The sequence below is a fragment of the Motacilla alba genome, chromosome 5 (assembly GCF_015832195.1).
Source record: "Motacilla alba alba isolate MOTALB_02 chromosome 5, Motacilla_alba_V1.0_pri, whole genome shotgun sequence".
Taxonomy (NCBI): domain Eukaryota; kingdom Metazoa; phylum Chordata; class Aves; order Passeriformes; family Motacillidae; genus Motacilla; species Motacilla alba.
Window position 1 is genome coordinate 8,185,457 of NC_052020.1, and position 19,911 is coordinate 8,205,367.

The window sequence follows — 19,911 nt, forward strand, 5'->3', positions numbered from 1 at the left end:
ATGCCCGAGAGGGGGGTGCGAGGGGGCGTGTGGGTGGAAGGGGCCGAGCTTGCCTCCAAACACAGGGCTATGTGCGAGGATAAAGTGCATCAGTGCGGGGACAGCCAGCCTAGGGGGCACTTCCGAGCAGGCGGAGGGAAGCGAGAAACAAAGAGAAGGGAGGACATGAGCGAAGGCGAAGGGAGGGAGCAGGGGATCAGCTGAGTTCAATCCCGCCAGGAAAGCTCTTCCCGTCCGGCACATCCCCGAGAGGAGCAGGGACAGGTTCTCCCCCCTCCTCTCCCCCTCTGGTCAAGAAGACAAAAGAATCGAGTGGCCCCATGGGGAAAGGGGGTGAGCAAGGGGGGGACTCGGGGGAGCCGGCGGCGCAGATCCGCTTCTACACCTGGGAGGAGATCCAGAAGCACAACCTGAGGACGGACAAGTGGCTGGTGATAGAGCGAAAGGTTTATAATGTCACCAAGTGGGCAAACAGGCACCCGGGGGGCCAGCGAGTCATCAGCCACTGCGCCGGCGAAGATGCCACGGTAAGGACCGACCCCCGCGGCTCTCCCGGCTCCAGCAGCATCCTCTGACAGCTCCTTCCCTCCCCGAGGGGAGCCAGCTGCCTGCTGTCCCCTGTCCCCATCTCCCCAGCACCTGCTGGACACCCGGCTCAGCCCCTTCGCTGCTCCCGGCTCGGTTCAAGCGGATCCCCCCCGATGGGTTGGTAGGGATTGCTCTGCTTAAATCCTGCTGGTTTGCCTTTGTCTCCTGCTTGTGCCGTGCCTCGAGCCCTGAATTCGGGAGCAAAGTGTCCCAAATCTCCTCTTTTCCAGGGGGCAGCTTGTGACATGCAGAGTCACGCAGCCAAGCACAGGGAGGGTTAAACAGAGGCCAGGCTGTGTCTCAAAGTTGCTTCTGTGAGGAGGCTTTAAAACAGGGAGCTTTTTAGCATTTTTTTCCCCAGGAGAAAATTCTCTGGAGAATTTGGTTACAGGTTGTTACAGAAAAGAGGAAAAAAAAAAAAAACAACCCAGCAAACCATTTGCTGCTGCTCCAGCTGCTCCTTCGCTGGGTTCAGCCACCTCTCAGGTTTCAGTCAAAGATAAGAAACCAAACAACAACAACAAAAAAAACCCAACCTTGAAACAGGAACAAATTGGAAAGAAATTGTTTGTTGTCTGGGGTTCCCCTCAAAACCACCTTCCTCAGAAGTGCATCCAGAGAGCGTGTTAATGAAATCCAAGCAGCCTCAGAGCCTTCAGGGCGTGTTAATGAAATCCAAGCAGACTCAGAGCTCTTCCCCAAACGTGCAGAGGCCAAGGAGGAACAGGAACTGCTGGTCTCCCATGGCTCCTGACACCTTGGCAAGGAGGAGGCTCCATGTGCGACAAAATTTTTTGGCAGAACCTTCCCTTTCCATCGGCCCCCATCTCCCTGCATCCTGTGGGGATTTTCCATTCTTTTCCTTGAAGCACTGAGCTGCATTTTGGCCCTTCTGTCCCTGTGCAGTAAATCCTCTGAATGAATAGCTTTCTCCCTCAGAAAGATGGGCCAGGTTTTGCTTTCAACTGCTCAAACACAGAGCTGCTGAAACAGGAGGAGTTTGACTCCGGTCCCCAAGAATTTAACTCCAGTATCTCCATTAGCAACCAAAAAGCATCTGTTACTGCAGAATCCTTGAAAGGAAGGCTGAACCACAGGTTGGTGGTTCCAGGATTGCTGGTTCTCCTCCCACCTCCCCAGGCTACATTGCATCCCACACTCCATGAAGGCATGGACTTAAAAATGCTCTGAAATTGTTAAATCACCGCTCTGAGCACCAAACCAGGACTGGCATCAGTTTTGCAGCTTCCCTGTGGTGAACAACCATTTACAGCCAGAAAACCCTCTCTCATTCAGGGGGAGAACCCTCTGCAGGTTTAGACTGGATTTCAGGAGGAAGTGAGGGTGCTGAGGCCCTGGCACAGGTTGTCCAAAGAAGCTGTGGCTGCCCCATCCCTGCAAGTGTCCAAGGCCAGGCTGGATGGGGTTTGGAGTAACCTGGTCTGTGGAAGGTGTCCTTGCCCATGGCAGGGGAGTGGAATGGGATGATTTTTGAAGTCCCTTTCAACCCAAGCCATTCCACGGCTCTCTGATTTTTTAAAACACAACATCTGAGTCTGGGCCAACCTGTTCTGGTGTCACCTCATGCACAGAACACAAAGGCAGGGACACTTTGCAGTGTCTCTGTCCCAGAAGTGTTCAGGGATGCAAAAGAAAATCCTTGTGCTGACTGCTGTAAGCACTCCCAGTGCTCGAGTACAGCTCATATCTCAATTATACAAAGCTTTTTTTTCTCACCAGAAGCAGCTGGAATAACTCCCATATCCCATGAAACACTTCGGCTTATTTGGTCAGTAGATCACAAAGTTGGGAGGTCAAGTGCCAATATCACACAGCATTTCCCAGGGATTATCTTTTCCCTTAAGCTTTTTATCTCCTGCAGTAAAGAACTGAGAACAATTCCAAAATTCAGGGGCTCTCTTATATTTGGGACCTATTAGTACAGGAGCTTAATGAGATAAACATAACAAAAATCCAATCTTCCATCATTTGCAGGATCTCCAGGCAGTAAGCACCCAATCAGACCTCCAAAGACTTTTTTATTCCCAACAGTTAGGAAGCATTAAGAAATGTTGATTCAGTATTATTTTATATGTCACCCTCTCTCTTCCCCTTTTTTTTCACCCAAAACTGCAGAGCCTTGCAAGAGGCACAGTCAGCCCACTTCCCCCCTCATTCTGCTTTTCCTTCCTCTCTCACATCTTCTGCAAATTGTTCCAGAGAGGGAAACAAGGTACCAGAGTGAACATTTCAGTGACCCACTTCTAGGTCCAAGCTTTGATTGGTTTTGGTGGACTTTGGGCCTGAGGTTGTTGCCTGGCATTTTTGAATTCCAGATGGAGGGCAGCTCCCAGAAGGGTCAGCTGGACACAAGGAGCACTTTCCAGTCTGCCCTTTGTCTTTAGAGCCAGGAGGGAAACATTAGTTGGTCCCTACAATTATTAGGCAATGTGACAAAGGTGGAAAGGCTGGAGCATGGTTCCCCTCACTCCTGTTTTTAATGATTTTTTTTTTTCCATACTCTCTTAGCACTTCATGGAACCAATCTTTCCTGTTCTCCCAGGTGAATTCCAAGAGCTGACTCCAGTTCTGTGCAGTAAGGAAAGGGCAAGGACAGAGTGAGGGTTTCTGATCTGAGTCAGCTTTCTGTCCCTGCTGCTGTCCTTAGGGTTAAAATTCCAGCTGTGCCATGTGAAAGGATCTGGCCAAGATCTCACTAGGAGCATCAGGCACCTGTGGGATACAGGTGGACAGAAATATGTGGAAAGGGGAAGAAATAGAGAAAAAGAAGAACCAGATAAACTCGTGAATGCCAGGATCAAAAGGACTCCACAAACAAGGCATTATTCTTCTGAAAAGCCACCACTTTTTCCTCAGCTGTTTTACAGCTGGGATCTCCAGGCCTGGACAAAACACCCAGGAATATTTTTTGTGTTTGCAGTCACGTCCAGCTTCAGTCACCAGTCAGCCCCTCTCCTGACTTGCCTCCAGGAGCAGACTTTCCAAGGGTATTTATATCCTAGGAGGGATTTGTACAAATTCCCCTCTGCCTACCTTCTAAGGGAATTAACAGGATTTAAGTATTTAGTTGCTTAGAAAGAATTTCTCGAGGTGCCTTTCACCATACGGCTGGATGCCATCCCAGGTGTCACTGTTCCCAGCACAGCAAATTCATCAGTGGAATTAATGTCCCAAAAAGTGATCCCAGAGCTGGAGGTCACCTGGCCCCTTTTCCACAGGTTCCACAACTGCTGGAGGTGGGTGGGAATGACACAGTGAATAGGAAGCACATCTTACTCCTGGATCTCACACAGTTCCTCCTGTTTCCACTCCAGGATGCATTCCAGGCCTTCCACATCAATCCCACCTTGGTGCAGAAGTTTCTCAAGCCCCTGCTTATTGGAGAACTCGCTCCAGGGGAGCCCAGCCAAGACCGAGACAAAAATGTGAGTATTTGTTCCTCAGCTGGGGTTCAGGCTGGCTATTCCCACCATTCTTTCCCTCTCAGGATGCTCTCCAGACAGGGAGAGGAGTTCTCAGTGACTGAACATCTCCATGTAGAGTATTTTCATCCTATCATGGATTCAAATATGTGTGGAAAGGGGGTGACACTTTTGGCTGTACAAATATTTTCTTTCCCACAGAGCCACCAACAGCCAATTTCTGGCAGCCCATTCCAGGCACCCAGGCTGGACTTAGCCCATCCTGAAGGGAAATGGGAACTGAGACATGGAATGGGAAATGTGCACCAGCCCTGGCGACCGTGGTCCCTTCTTGCTGCTCCTTTGCTGGTGACCAAGCTCCAAAACACAAGTCCCCAGATGTCCCATTTGGGTGGCATTGCTAAGGAGCAGCAGCCACTGGCCATCCTCGGGGCAGCTCTGTATCCCTGCTCATCCATTATTCAGGCCCAGAGCATGGCACAACTGGCTCTGGCCAGGAAACTCAATCCTGCCCCGTTGTTTGTGGCTGGCCATGATTGTGATATATCTGTGTCACTCACAATAGAGGGGACAACGCTGGCCCCCAGTGACCCAGGAATGCCCCTCATGGATGGCTGCACAGGGGCTGGCCCACGGATTGAATGGATGACGGGTGATAGTGGGTGCTCATTATCAGAGCTCTGGAATTGGGCACAATAGCACTGAATTCCCTCTTGCTCCAGCTTCTTAGTGCTTAGGAAGCTCATTCAGACAAGAGCCATCAGGTGATGTGACACTCAGCAGAGCTTGGATTACTCTCCTGGCTCCAGGTCCAAAAGGTCAGGATGTGGGCTCAGACCAGCCAGGATGTTTATTCATAGAAATACAGGGCAAAAAGCTGGAATATAGAGCAAGGGTCCTCGGCATGGAGCTCATCCTTCCTCCATCCATCCCACGACTCAGTCAGGCTCACTCCCAAGCCTCACCCTGCTCTTGCCTGTCCTGTTGCAGTCCCAGCTGGTGGAGGATTTCCGGACCCTGCGGAAGACAGCGGAGGACATGAACCTGTTCCAAGCCAGCCCCTTGTTCTTCTCCTGTTACCTGGGCCACATCATTGTCATGGAAGTTTTGGCTTGGCTCATGATTTCCTACTTTGGGACCGGCTGGATCACAACCCTCATCCTTGCCTGCATCCTTACAACTTCCCAGGTGACAAAAAGAGATCTTCCTCACACTGCCCTCCATCTCCATTTCTTTCCTGCTTAGCTCTGATTCCCAATAGCTTCTTGACTGTTTGATTTCTCCCTATCCCAGGCCCAGGCAGGGTGGCTGCAACATGACTTTGGACACCTCTCTGTCTTCAAGAAGTCTTCCTGGAACCACATTGTCCACAAGTTTGTCATTGGGCACCTGAAGGTAAAGGGAGTTATGGAGCCAGGGAATTCTGGGAATGCATCACTTTGGCTGTGGCAGAGTAGGAAAGGGAGGCTCCCAACCTTCCCAGAGTGAGCAGAGGCACAAAAAAAGTTGGTGACCATTGCCCATGGAGCAACCTGGGCTAGAGGAAGGTGTCCCTGCTCATGGCAGGGACACTGGATGAGCTTTAAAGTCCCTTCCAACTCAAACCATTTCAGGATTTTCTGGGAAGACACAGTGAGCTGCAACTCGCTCAGAGCGTGTTGATTCTGTGTTTTTTCAATGTGGATGATCCTTAGGGATCCCTCTGCAAGCAGCAGTCTCATAGCAACCAACAACTCCACCACTCCCTGCCTGCTGCTCTTTCCAAAGCAAATCCCACTTTGGCCACAATTTGACCCGCACCACTTTAGTTCCTATAAATGACTGAGTACTCCCACCTTGGGAGCAGCTCTCCGTGGATGAAAACTCCTCGTTCTCCTTGCCCAGGGTGCCTCTGCAAACTGGTGGAACCACCGCCACTTCCAGCACCATGCCAAGCCCAACATCTTCCAGAAGGACCCAGATGTGAACATGCTGCACATTTTTGTCCTGGGAGACACGCAGCCCGTTGAGGTAAGGAAAAGTGGGGCAAACATGGAAAACTACTGTCTGAGAGGGCCCCGGAGAGTGGTTGTGCAAATCCAGGAGTTGGCTCCCACTGTTAGACATGACTTACGCAGGCAGGACTTCCAGGAATGCTACAAAGGAAATGCTTAATCCAGGGATTTATTCTGGCTACGTGGTCTGACAGGAGTTTGGAGCCAACCCTTGGGCTGAGGAGCAGCATTGACTACTAATTCCCAATCCATTTCCTGTGCTGACCACAGGAGAAAGTGTCTTGGGTTACCTCAGGGAAAATAATGCAGATGGGGTTGGAGAGAAAGCAAAAAGCCACTAAAGGCCACTTCATGCTGCTGGCTTGAAGTACCAACATGAGGGGGGAATATGATGTTCCTCAGTATTCCAGCAGGAGCATTTCAAAACTGACCTTCCATTTCCATAGCAAATATCTTCCAGCATCAAGTGATTTTAATTTTAGTTCTATCCACCCCTCCAGAGCCAAAATATTTACTGCCTGTTTATAAAAACCTACTCAAAGCACTTAAATCATGGTGTTTTTCACAGAGGAACAAGGATTTCTAATTTTAAAAACAAAACCCCAAGAAAATGGACAAGCAGCAAAGATAACACAGGGAAATACAACATTAAAAATGGTTTCTCAGCCAGATTTTGTATTATTGAGAAAGCAGACCATGGTTCTATTACTTAAAGGAAAACCTAAACATTTGTGATAACAAGGAAAAACTGGATTTCTGCCTCAAAATATCTGATATTAGGCCAGAATCAGTCTATCCCAATATTCTCACATTGGTATAAAAATTCTTTTTTCCAACTATGCCAAGCATACAGCCTTGCAGAGCTCAGCCCAGAGGGAACAATGTGCCTGATTTATTGGTGTTACAAGCCTTCCCTTCCAAAAAAGCAGACTTTATGCCTATCACATTCATATTAGTAAAGATGGAGTGGAGGTTCTGGCAGCTCTTCTCAGAGACACAGGGATGGCAGAAGGTGAAGTGCATCCAAATTCCATCAAGCAAATAGAAACTATCTTTAAAAACTGAGTTTACACCTAACACAATGAGAAAGGACATTTAATCACTCTTCTTACCCGCTCAGTCAAAACTCCCTGGTCAATAAATTAAGAATTATTGCAGAGAATCTGCTTTTACCTGAGAATGTCCCAATCCCAGGCTGAGCTGTCTCTTTGTGTCCTGCAGTATGGCAAGAAGAAGCTGAAGTACCTGCCTTACAACCACCAGCACGAGTACTTCTTCCTCAGTGAGTATCCAGCCTCCTCTCTTCCCTTTTCCTGGAATGCCACTTGTCCTTTCCAGCCCTCACTGTGTGAGCAGAGCAACTCCTCAAATCCCAACTCATCCCACCTTTCCTCAGGACCCTGTGCAGGTCCCAAAATCAGCTCAGGGATATCTGAGCACCTGAAACATTGCCCTGTAGAGCAAGGGAATGTAAAACAGCTGAGGCTGGGAAAAACCTCCATGTGAGAGGCTCCATGGAAAAATGCATGCTCCCAGTTCCATGGAAGCAGTCCCTCATGTCACACACCTTCCCACCCTTCTGATAGCCAAACCATTTCCCTTTGCCTTGCAGTCTTCCCACCTCTGCTCATCCCTGTGTATTTCCAAATCCAAATCATCTCGACCATGATCAAGCGCAGGTTCTGGGCGGTGAGTGAAACATTCCCTCCATCCTTACGGGGTCTGGCTGGAAACTGGAGCAGAGAGGGAGGCCAGGGGGCAGGCAGGAATTACCCAGCGTTCCAAACATCACCAGCAAGGACACGTTATCCAAGATGGGCATAGTGATGCCTGGTGTTTTCTCTGTCCCCCAGGACCTGGCCTGGGCCATCAGCTACTACCTGCGCTACTTTGTCACCTACATCCCGTTCTACGGCGTCCTGGGATCCCTGTGTCTCCTCACCTTTGTCAGGTAGGGCATCCAGGGCATCCCTGCTGCTCTCCCATCCCTCCAGTGCTGTTTGAGCCTGGCCTCAGCTCTGCTGTGTCCCACTGCTTCACTTCCCTGTCAGCATCTCTGAGTTCCATCTCCTCTCCCTGCACCTTCCCCTGCCTCATGATGGTCCTGCCAGAATTCCCCTGCCTTTCCTCACTCCCTGTTCTCACACACTGCTGATCCCACTTTGGTCATGGCTGGGCCCTCCCAGAGTGCCTCATCCCACCCTCTTCCCAGCAGACTGTGGAGGTAATTCTGTGCATGCTTCAAGTCTGAAATCAAGCTGGAAAACTTATCACAACCAGCCCATTATTCCCAAAGTATTTGATGAAACTCAAAGTGCAAGAAAAAAAAGCGAAACTGCAAAATTGGATCATCTGCTTTTGCAGAAAACAAGCCTGGAACAAAGATGATTCCAGGCAATTCCTTGTCAACATCCATCCAAGTCTCTGCTGCTCCCTGCATACCCCATTTTAATTACCTGATGTCCCCACGTCTGGTAGAAATTCTCATGATTTTTCCTGGTTTTGCAGGTTTCTGGAGAGTCACTGGTTCGTGTGGGTCACCCAGATGAATCACATTCCAATGGAAATCGATTCTGAGAAGCACAGAGACTGGCTGAGCTCCCAGGTAACTGAGAGGGGGAGAAAACCACCCCTGACTCACCCCAAAATGGGATTTACTCAAAGAGTGTGAGAGTTACCACCACCCCTAGCCTCACCACCACCCTTAACTAGAACAGAGTTGTCTTGTCCATGACTTTTCCCATAAAGATGTTCTTCCCAGAGCCAGCAGTGCTGGGGAAAGACATGGAATTCCAAAGTTTTGTAATTAGTTTGACAATCAAAAGGTTACCTGCTCCTGTGGTGAGTGAAGCTGGATGTGACTGCAAATCCAAATTCCTGCATGTTTTGGCCAGGCCTGTAGATCCTAGCAATAAAACAGCTGAGGAAAATATGTTGACTCTTCATTTTGGAGCCTGCCTTTGTCCTTTTGTTCTGGAAGATGAGTGATTGAGTTCTCCCTTTCCTCTTCTTTATTCTAGAACCATATTCTTGATTTTTTGTCAGTTCTATCTCCCTGCAAATCCAAGCAAAATGTGTGAGGGAGGAACCCTATCAAAAATTTGGTTGAATTTTAAGAATATTAAGAAAAAATATCTAATTTTATGGTCATTAATGGCAAGAATAACTAAGAAATATTCGCAGAATATCACACTTAAGGCAAACTGAGCAATAACTACATGGGGATGGGGAAGCTTTGTGTCCATGCATTTTTCTCCTGTTTTCCACCTTGGTACTGCTGTCAACCCTCTGATCTCCAATGGGAGAGGCTGAGATTTAGGAATCTGGACTTGGGCTGCTACATCACTTCACCACCAGTGAGAGTTTGATTGCCTGAGGCCCTGAGGAAGGATTAAAACTCCCCTTGCTGCACCCGGCCACGGCAGGCTCTGCACTCCCAGAGCTTAGGGAAGAGGAATTTCACCCTGATTTTGGGATGAGCCATCCCTAACCCTCACAGCTCTCTCTCTCCCTGGCAGATGGCAGCAACCTGCAACATTGAGCAGTCCTTTTTCAACGACTGGTTCACCGGGCACCTGAACTTCCAGATTGAGCACCAGTGAGTACAGAGCCAGGATGGCACTGCCAGCTTGTCCCAGCCCAGGGGAGGGAATTATGAGCTGGGGAAGGATTGAATGCCCAGGAAACAGTCCCAGACTACACAGGTGTGGAAGTTGTGGCTGCCCCACCCCTGGAAGTGCTCAAGCCAAGGCTGGATGAGGCTTGGAGCAACCTGCATTAGTGGAAGGTGACCCTGCCATGGCAGGGCAGGAACTGAATGAGCTTTAAGATCCCTTCCCACCCAAACCATTCCATGATAGTGTGCTTCTCTTACAGCTGTGGCATTTTTCTCTCTTGCTTCAAAGCTTTCACTCTCACAGCCTTAATTTAGGGTTTAATTGGGAGTGGTTGTTATGCATCTACCAGTTGTGGGCTCAAATCCCAAGCATCCACCTCAGAAAACTCCCCTCCCCTAAAGCACTCCAGTGTTTCATAGAGTGTGGGACTGTGTAGGATGCTGGGTACCAGATTCCAGAAAAAATATGGAAAACAGGGCCATATGGACAGTCTGTTGCCAATGGCAACAGCAAATGTAAAAGAAATGGCTTTTAGGGTGAGGCTGGCTGGTTTGGGAGCCAGCTTAGGAAATCTCCATGGAAGAGCATAGGGCAAAGTGCCCAAAAATCCTTCTTTACCTGCTTCCACAAGTGGAATAGCAGGTCACTGGGAATTCAGTTCAGCAAGAAACAATTATTCCCTGAGGAATGGTCGGCCATCTCTGAGGCTGTTCCCTCACTCCCACTGCCCTCTCACTGCAGTCATGTCCCTTCTTGCACAAACTGGCTTTCAGTGTGTCCTGAGCATGGCTTTGCTTTGAGGCAGGACAGGAAAATCAGTTTTCACCACCTCCTTGAGACAGAGGAGTATAAAGCAGGGGTGTTTCTGTGCCTCCCTTCCTCTGTTTGTACAGTTTGAGGAGAAGGCACCAACGATGAGCCCCTGAGGATGCAAATCCCAATGCCCATCCCTTGTCGCTTGTCTCGAGAGTTTTCTCAGCTTTGTTTTCTCTCTCTTCTCTCCAGCCTGTTTCCAACGATGCCACGGCACAATTTCTGGAAGGTGAAGCCTTTGGTGAAGTCATTATGTGCCAAGTATGGAGTCCACTATGAGGAGAAGCCTCTCGGGAAAGCATTCGTAGACATCGTTGGGTAAGGCCCTCCTGAGCCCACCTGCAGCTCCTTTTTTTAGGGACACCTGATATTTTCTAGCACAGAGGCTCCAGGACATGGCAGACCCTTCAGAAATTTGTGTTGTTGCTATCAAAGTACCAAACACTTGACCTTTAGACAGGTGCAAACCTGATCGTGCCATTTGGGGACACGGTGGCTCAGCAGTGCTGGGGTCGATCTTAGAGGGCTTTTCCAACCCTAATGATTCTGATTTTTATACCACCCCGTTCTGACAGCTGGTGGCTCCTGCTGCTGGGAGCTGCTAGCAGATCTCCTGCTGCAAAGTGAGATGAATCAAAGGGAAACGAGTCAGGTTACAGCCCCTGTTGTGTCCCCTGAGAGCTGTGCCAGCAGCAACAGGCAATTCCCTACAGGCAGAGCTGGAGAGGATCTAACAGTCCTTGTCAGCAGCCTCGGTGTTAATGTTGCTGTCTCAGTTCCTCTGAGGGGAATAATTCATGGCAGGGAACACGAGAAAGCTCTGCAGTCCAGGCACCTCTTGCACAAAGCACTCTGATCATGGGCACATTGAAGTGGGGTGGCCACAGTGGGCAGGAGAGCTGGTTCCAAACCTGCTTTTGTCCCCAAATCCGGTTAGGACCGGGCCACACAGCACCAAGGCTTCACAGTGGAGTGAAGCCTGGAAGCTCCCAGGAGAACTTACAGCCCCTTCCAGTGCCTAAAAGGGCTCCAGAGGAGCTGGAGAGGGACCTTGGACACAGGTCTGGAGTGACAGGACCAGGGGGAATGGCTTCACACTGAGACAGGGTGGGTTCTGTGAGTGTGACCCTGTGATTGATATTAAATTCAGTGACAGCCTTCATTGCAGGAAAAACAGGACAGAAGGAAGGTTCCCAAACTTCTCCCTTTCTTCCCACAGGTCCCTCAAGAAATCTGGAGATCTGTGGCTGGATGCTTATCTCCATAAGTGATCACGAATCTTTCTGGGGAGGTGTGAGTGACCGGGAGGGATGGGGGGGACATGGGGGGGATTCACACTTGTGTCTTTTACTCTCAGATCTCAGTCTAAATCCAGGGTTGGAGGGGAGTTTCCTGTCTTGCCAGCTGCTTCTGGTGCAGGCCCTGTTCAATCCAGACAGATTTAAAATGTGCTCCAGAGGGTGGAAAGCAAGGCCAGCAGTGCAAATGTTTAAAAAAAGAAGCATTCATACCTGGCCTTGCCCTTCTTTTCACAAGATTTCTTCTCATTCTGCCTAAACCACACAAACCCTGATTCTCACCTAAGGGGTTTCAGGCCTCAGTGAGTGTTTGCAATCCAAGGACACCCCAGTCAGCTCATGCCTCTTTGCCATGTTTGTGTGGAAGAGGAATCACATCCCACGGGACTGGCTGGATTGTGCTTCCAGCCCTGCCCAGAGCCCAGCTCCCTCCTTTCCCTGCCTCCTCCCCTTCTCTAACCGTAGCATCCCTTTAGTGCAAGCTGTGACCCTGGCCCTGCACAGCTAACCCCTAACCACACAGGGTTAACACAGCCGTGTTTTTAGGATCAGCACCTCTTCCCAGGGTTCTGTAGGAGATTTCTGGGTTTAAACAGCAAAAGGTTTCCTTTAGGAGAGGGTCTGTTTTCTCTTTAATGAGCAGCAGGTCTGGCACAGGAATCGTCAGCAAATCACACAAAAGACCAAAACAATCAAACAAGCAAAACGTGCTAATTGCTCCTCAGTGCTCCAGGGGAACCACAAACGGCCTTTTCACATCCTGCCCTGCAGAAACCCAGAGTTCTGCCTGTCTGCACATGCCTGGCAGGCACCGAGCCTCTTCCTGCCTGCCCGAGGCCAGGAGCCATGGCACTGTTCACCCTTTCCTTGGGAACAATCGCAGGAGAAAAGGAGTTCTCCCTGCAAAAGGAGGAGCTGCTCAAATCCCAGCTGGAATCAGCCCTGCCCAGGCTGTGCTGCTGATCAGAGACCTTTGGAGAACCCTCTAACAAGCTGTCTAAAACCCCATTTTCTGCCCAGCATTTAATTCACTAATGGCTTATCAGGAGATATGGTTGGACAGCTTCCAGGTGCTTGTGGAACAGGTGACCTGACCCCAAATAAATCCGGGCATTCAGGTTCAGCTGCAACACAACAGAAGAGATATTTGGTTTAGGATAAAGGGCCATGGCTCCAGAAGCAGCCTCCAGATCCAGCATCTGCCTCGGTGCTCCCTGGAAACACCAGGAGGGAGACTCCGGTTACTTTGCACGCCTCATTACTTCCCTCAGCTCTGAAACTGGATCCTCTCTGTCAAATCCCTGAATCCTAGCAGCATCCCACAGAATCAGCAAGGTGCTTCATCACGAATAGAGACGACTCTGGGACTATGGCCAGCATTGCAAAAAAAAAAAAATGTATTCCCTCCCCACCCTCTTTGGAGAATAAAATGAGATTTTATCTTTGCTTACAGTGGGGAATTCAGCATCTTGCAACTTCAGCAAGCAATGCTTATGGTTTGTGAAGGGCTTGTTCTGGGGGTCTCGCTCACCCAAGTACCATCAGGAAGGTTTAGGGTGAAAAGCTACATAAGTAACATCCTTCTGGATGCTGTGATTTCCCAGGTAGTAAGGAGCTCTCCTGGAATTTGGCTAACCTCATCAGGACTGCCTTAACTTGTGCATCCCTTCCTTGAATGCTGCTCTCCAGCAAGGATGACCACGAGCACAGTGGCAGCGGCAGTGCAAGCTTTTGAATATCCAGCTTCTTCTGACAGCCCTTGGGGGTTTTTTTGTCTTATTTCCAGAGCAAATATTTTCCTTCTTAGCCCTGCCCCCTTCTTCTCTTCTCTTCTCTTCTCACTTTTCTTCATAGGAAGCTGTTTGGGGAAATATCAGCTGTTAGGAAATGGGCATTTTTTTCCCCAAAAAAACTTACTATTTTTTCAGGCAAAGCCTCTCTGGCTCATATAGCTTTTTCCTCTCCTTCCAAAAAATCCCAGCTTTCTCTCTTGGAATTTGAGCTGATTTTTATGTGCCTTGATTCCTTGTTGACACCCCATCCCTGCAGACCAGGCTGGATGAGGTTTAGAGCAACCTGGTCTAGGGAAGGTGTCCCTGCCCATGGCAGGAGTGTGGAACTGGATGATCTTTATTGCCCCTTCCAACCCAAACCATTCCAGGATTCTACAAGCTCTCCCCTCTTTAAATGGAGCAGGTCAAAGAGATCCCTGACAAAGAGCCCTGGAAGTATGGATCAATCTGCTTTGTTATCATTGTTCTCCAAGTAAAATTATGTTTATCTGGAGATATTCCAGAAGTTTCAGTAAGACTGGGAATGTAGAGGGATACAAACTTCCCATGAGCTTTGTCTCCAACAAGGCAGCAATGAGTGAGACACGAGCAGGTTAAAATCTGCCATCAAAATGATGCAAACACAGAATTTTCAGCACAGCTTTGCCCAGCTTTCTGAGGACTCTTAAATAACCAGTTTCTCTGAAGATAATGAGGTGAAATCTTGTCCACTTTCTCTCTTGATAAAGGTCATTCGTTTGCACTGGAATGAGACACAAACATGAAAAATAAAAACAAAAACCTAAGCCAGTAAGAGGTGCTGGGAGCCTGCCAGGGTTCATTGAACCCAGCTACACACATGGCATTGGGGAGCTGGAAACACAGAGCTGGTTTCAGGGCAGAGAATCAAACAACAGCCAGGGAAGGACTGGATTTGTTCTCCCCATTCACTGTGGGGGACTAGAGTAGGAGCTGGAGGACCAGGATGATTGAGGATGCCACAGAAAAGCACAAACTGCAGCAAAGAGAAGCCTCTGAGTGTGTTTTGGGAGGAGAATGAGAGATGGGAGAAGTTTGGGAAGGTCAGGGGTTGGGGAGGAATGCATGAGAGTTGAAGAAAAAATACTGAGAGATGAAGGAGGAGAAATTTGGAATCAGGTGTCCCATGATCTCCCAGCATGGCTGGAATCTGCCTAGAGGGCTGCGCTGGAGACACAGGGCAGGGCAGGGCAGAGCTGGGGCTCAGAGGGGGTGGCAGGGACTGGTGACATCCACAGACACCTCGGAGTGAGCTGGATCTCACACTGAGCCCCCCCTCCCACAGCTCTGGGAGCAGGGACTCACTGCCCCCAGCTTCCAGGGAGAGGCACAGTGGGAATTAGGGGACTTCCTTGGAGTTTTCCCTCCAAGCATGGATTTGAGGAGTCTAGCTCCCAACTGCTCACTGAAATAGAGCCTGGGAGGCTTGTCAGGACCCCTGTCCAGGCACTATCATTCCCTGCTGCAGGGGCTGAGCTCTCTGGCTGGATTTGAGGTCTTCATTAGGGCAAAGACATCCTTTTCCTCAGTAGATGCTTTCCCAAGAAAGCCTTCCTAACAAAGCCCTAACATTTCCAATGTTAAAACAACAAACCCACATTCCTTATAGGACAGCTCCTGGTTATTCTTAATTCTTTGAAAAAAAAAATCCAGTAACTCAAAAAGAACAATTTTTTTTTCCTTGTGTATTCTACCACTCAATAAAATCATAACTATTTGTTGACCATACAGATGTTTTATGTGTTTTTTTTTTTCCAGAGCCACTGGTACAGAGGGAATTTGTTCCCTCTTGGAGTGCCTTCTGCCATACAAATCCACAAGCAGGTAGCATGGAGATGCCAACTAAGCAAGTCAGGACATTTCTAGGGTGGGAATGTCACAATCCAGGTTTTGCTCTTGAGATCAAAAACATGTTCAGATTCAGAATTGTAAAGAGTCAGGGTAGGATTTGACATAAAGGGTGATTCAAGCTCCAATATCAGATTTAGCCTTGTAACTGGTTTTGTTTTTAGCAGTTCAAAATCAGATCCCAAGCCAAGAACACTGTGGAAGCAAACTAAAAAAGGACCTGGGATCAGACTTGCTTATTATGGCTTCCCTTGGTTTTCCTGTGGCTTTTTATGGAGGAGCTGTTAGCCAGTGAGTGTGGAAAGTCCTTTTTGTGGAAAGTCAGTGGTGAAATTAGTGGAATTACTTTGATACCATTGACTTTAATAGCACAGATGATTTCTTTATTAGCCTTCACAATCTCAGGATCAATGCTGCTGCTTCCCCTCATCCTGGAAACAAACACCAAAGGAAAGGAGATTTTCCTGTCAAAGATTTGCCTGGACACTCAAACTCGGCCTCTAGACTGTCTGAGGAAGCAGCTGAGAACAAAATTGTTGTGAAAACTTCATAGAAGCATATTACAGTTTTCTTAAAGTCCTTTTTGTGCCCATTCATGTTTCATCCTGGGGTGTGATGAGCACCTTGCAGCAGCTTTTCTAACCCACACCTCCATCCAATGCTCTTGGGGGTTTTGGGTCAAAACCAGCAGAGGATTTTAGGTCAAAACTCTCTTGAGGTCAGCCCAGAGACTTCAACAGAGCTGGTTCTGCCAGATGAACCCATTGAAACCTGTCCTATCAGGTGAAGGGGCAGACAAAGGGACTCACAGGCTCTCCAGGGTCAGGAGACAAAGTGATGGCCAGGTTATCCTTATCTCTCCCCTAAAACCAACACTGGAGCTTGCCAGAGTCCAAAGGAATTGCTCCATAGGCAAACTCATCCTGCCCAAAAGCAGGTGCCAAGAGGTGTCACAGAACTCAAAGCAGAAAATGACCCCATTTTTATGGCTTTCATTTCATCCCAGAACAAACAGGTTCCCCTAACGCAAACACAGGTGGCTCTTACACAAAAATTAACTGTTACAAATTGATAGCTTCATCCATGAACAATATTGCTTTTTAAAAAAATCATGTTTTACTTACTCTGCAGGGGCCCAGTTCTAGAGGTTTCAGGAAACTTCTTCACAACACAAATTGTGTGTGGCATCAGCATGGGGAGATGAATGATGTTCAGATCATTCATCTTCAACAGCTTCATGGTGTTCAGATGTACAGTTTTTATCCCCTCCAAGCTGGCTTTGAACACTTCCAGGGATAGGGCAGCCACATTTGTGAACTTCCTTTTTGCAAAAGGTTTTTAAAACTCTGTTAAAAAAAACCAAAAACAAACAAACAAAAAAACAAACCAGCAAGCTCAGCCTCTGAAAAACCCTCAATTTTTCAGCGTTTGTGCTGGATTATATCATGTTATCATATATATTTTATTGAAAAATTAACCTAAATTCCTCAACTATCACATAGAAACATTTCCATACTGAGTCCTCCCTGCACCATCCCTGTCCTAGGGTTTCTTCAGAACAGGGCATTGTTGGAGCTGCTGTAAGTTGAATATTCTGTTCACATTTCCAACCACACACTTATGCATTTGGAAACCACAACGTAAAGAGTGTGTAGGGAATAATCCAGAATTCCAGAGTGAGCCAGGAGGTGAATAATTCCCCCACAGCAGAACATAAAATATAATAAAATAAGTATAAATTATATAAATAAATAATTATATAAAATAAAGATGCTATCTACCCTCCACAGAGGTTGGAGGGTACCAATATAAGTTTGACTGGGGTGAATGATGATGTGTTCTAAAACACCCTGTGTCAGAGCTTTCCCACCTTCTGCCAACCTCTGAGGTTTGAAGGTGAAGCCCAGGCTGCTCAGGTCAAGGGAGGCGAAGCAGAAATTCGAGAAAGGAGTGGGAAAAGGCCAAGCAGAAGGATCCTCACCTGGAAGCACCACCTTCCCCTGCAGCATCCTCCTGAGCACAGTTAGGTAACTCCCCAGCTTCTTGGCCAGGTGCTGGCTGTGGGGATGACAACGAGAGGATTAATCACAGTAATTGCCTGTGATTGCAGCCATCCTCCTCAGAATGGGTGTGGCTGATTCACTTGCCTGATTAATTTAATTTGCCTCAATTAGCCTGGCCTTCATTAAGCAGCAGTTGTTTTTTCTATAAAATATAGGAGCCATATTGCACTTTCTCTCTGTGTTTTGTTTCCTTCTTGCTGACAGATCCCTAGTAAAACGTGGAAGTTTGGGTTCTGAGCTGAAGATGCTGCTGGTTTCTCAGCTGGGGCCAGTTCCTGGTCCAGCATCTCCAGGTAAATCACTCAGAGCTGAAATTATCAGCCTTTGCAAGTCCACAAACCTTTAGGGCACGCTCACAACCCCAAATGGAGCAAGGCAGCACAGCCTGTGCTTCACCATCACCCTGGGGAGGGGGAAATAAAGTGTGACCAGAAATCAAAGCGCTGCTGCCAATCCCAATTCCATGCCTTGCTCATTCTTGTCTCCCCATCATGCTGGAGCTCACTGAATCTAAAGCTGAACACCTGATTTGGTGAAGGTATGTGAGTGAAATGGAATCCAACAGCACTAGAGGGCAAGGAATGGTACAGCCACAGTGTTCCAGCAGCATTCCAGCACCATGACTCCTCCACATCCCTGCAGAAAATCAGCAGCTCCACAGTAACAGGATGTCTGGGCTTGAATGGTGCAGCAGGAGCTTCTGGGCAAGTCAGGAGTTGGATGATCTTTAGAGATCCCTCCAAGCCCAAACCATTCCCTGGGAACAGTTCTCTCTGCATAAGTAAATTAATAATTCCCTGTCTGCATAAAATAAGAATTAAAAGCAAAAAGACATTAAGCCTGCTCTGCCCCATGATGCACAAATGAATCAAACACAAAACAGCAGACAGAGATTAAGAAGCAATTTCCTTTCTGCAATGACTCTCTAAACAGAGAGGAACAGTTTTAAAGGTCTCCATTGAAATATTCAGTAAATGGTTTCAGAGAAGCTCTCCTGGACGTGGTGGTGTTGGCACAGGGATGAGTCCCATGGGCTGCAGTAAGAGAGAGGGTTTAACTCATTTGTGTATTTTGAATGTGTAAAGCCAGGCTTTTAAAACCAGCACAGTGAGGAGAAAGTAGCGATGCCCAACTGCTGACAACAGAAAAATGTTTTTTTTGGGTTCTCCCAACTCAGTTGGTTCAGGCACTACTCAAACACAGCCCATGAGGTCTGCTCCACATACACATCATTCCAGTGGGACATTAATCAGATTTGGAACCCAATTTCCCTCTCCTATTAAGGACTAATGTCTGCTAGAGCTGCCAAGATCTTGGGGTGGTTGGAAAACTTCCCTTGTCCGAAAGCACTGTGGGACCATCAGACACTGCTCCAGCTCTCCTGAGACATTATTTATCACTGCCCTCAGGTTGAGGGAAGGTTGGATTTGTGCTTCCCTCCTTCCTCCTGGTTTTGCCAGATGGCACAGGTGGCCCGACAAAGGGGAAGGTCACCAAAGACAAGGGACAAGTCACCTCTGTCCAGGTGCTGATGCAGAAAGAGCAAAAGTGTCACTGAGCTGTGACCCACATAACTGTCCTTTGGCATGAAGCACCTTAAATTGACTCTAAGGTGATTAACAGAGCAGAATTAGCACAGTGAGCCAGGGGAATTAAGGACAGGGAGCTGTCCTTGAGCCAATCCCATGGCTACATCTGCCAGAGGGAAGCCTGCAGCCCCAGAACCAAAGAGGGAGCAGAAACCAGAAGCATCAGCAGAGTTAAAAGCTCAGGATGTTCCGTGTGCCCACACAGATATCCCTGGAAGCTCTGTGAGCAGCACAGGACTGGGTGCTGGGGTTTCCACTGCAAAGCTTCCTGGGGAACACCTCCACCTTCAGCTTCCTTCTCCCAGCTCCCCTCTCAGTCCCATGGGGAGCTGTTTTGGGATTCTACTCCTGCACAAATGGCTTTTCCATCACTGGAGTCACTTGTAAATAACCAGATTTGTATCAGTGACTCAGCTTTTCCTGTGCAGCTATGTTTTCTCCTACCAGGGGAATAATTTCAAGATTAAACCAAACAAAAGCTTAGGAGTGCCTCTTCTTTCCTAAACCTTCCCTGCTGGGAATCCCTTCTCTGCTCCATCACTCCAGCCAGTGCTATCTCATCTCCTGAGCCAGGACACCACTGGCAGCTCAGATTTATCATGGAATCCCAAAATGGTTTGGGTTGGAAGGGATCTCAAAGCCCATCTCATTCCAAACCCCTGCCATGAGCAGGGACACCTTCCACTGTCCCAGACTGCTTCAAGCCCATTCCAACCTGGCCTTGGACACTTCCAGGGATCCAGGGGCAGCCACAGCCTCTCTGGGCACCCTGTGCCAGGGCCTCCTCACCCTTGCAGAGAGGGATTTCTTCCTATATCTCATCCAAATCTACCCTCCTTCATCTTAA

The 19,911-nt window shown here is 48.3% G+C and overlaps 2 protein-coding genes across 8 annotated transcripts in view; one reads left to right on the forward strand and one right to left on the reverse strand.

The window, feature by feature from the left end:
- The first annotated feature begins 75 nt into the window (after window positions 1-75).
- Window positions 76-13,205, forward strand: FADS2 (fatty acid desaturase 2). The gene is made up of 12 exons (XM_038138686.1): window positions 76-527; window positions 3,924-4,034; window positions 5,022-5,219; window positions 5,325-5,426; window positions 5,916-6,041; window positions 7,247-7,307; window positions 7,638-7,714; window positions 7,879-7,976; window positions 8,534-8,630; window positions 9,544-9,623; window positions 10,648-10,773; window positions 11,675-13,205. Exons 1-12 carry the CDS (start codon window positions 321-323, stop codon window positions 11,724-11,726), a joined length of 1,335 nt encoding a protein of 444 aa, XP_037994614.1. The 5' UTR covers window positions 76-320; the 3' UTR covers window positions 11,727-13,205.
- Window positions 13,206-13,577: 372 nt separating this feature from the next.
- The window catches only part of RAB3IL1 (RAB3A interacting protein like 1), a 34,273-nt gene continuing 27,939 nt past the window's right edge, over window positions 13,578-19,911 (reverse strand). For all 7 annotated transcript variants that reach the window (XM_038138668.1, XM_038138665.1, XM_038138671.1 and 4 more), the window contains 3 exons: window positions 17,394-17,470; window positions 16,537-16,733; window positions 13,578-14,288 (listed from right to left, as the gene is read on the reverse strand). In XM_038138668.1, the coding sequence (XP_037994596.1) occupies window positions 14,140-14,288; window positions 16,537-16,733; window positions 17,394-17,470 (423 nt within the window). In that variant the 3' untranslated portion in view covers window positions 13,578-14,139. The remainder of the gene's footprint in view (window positions 14,289-16,536; window positions 16,734-17,393; window positions 17,471-19,911) is intronic.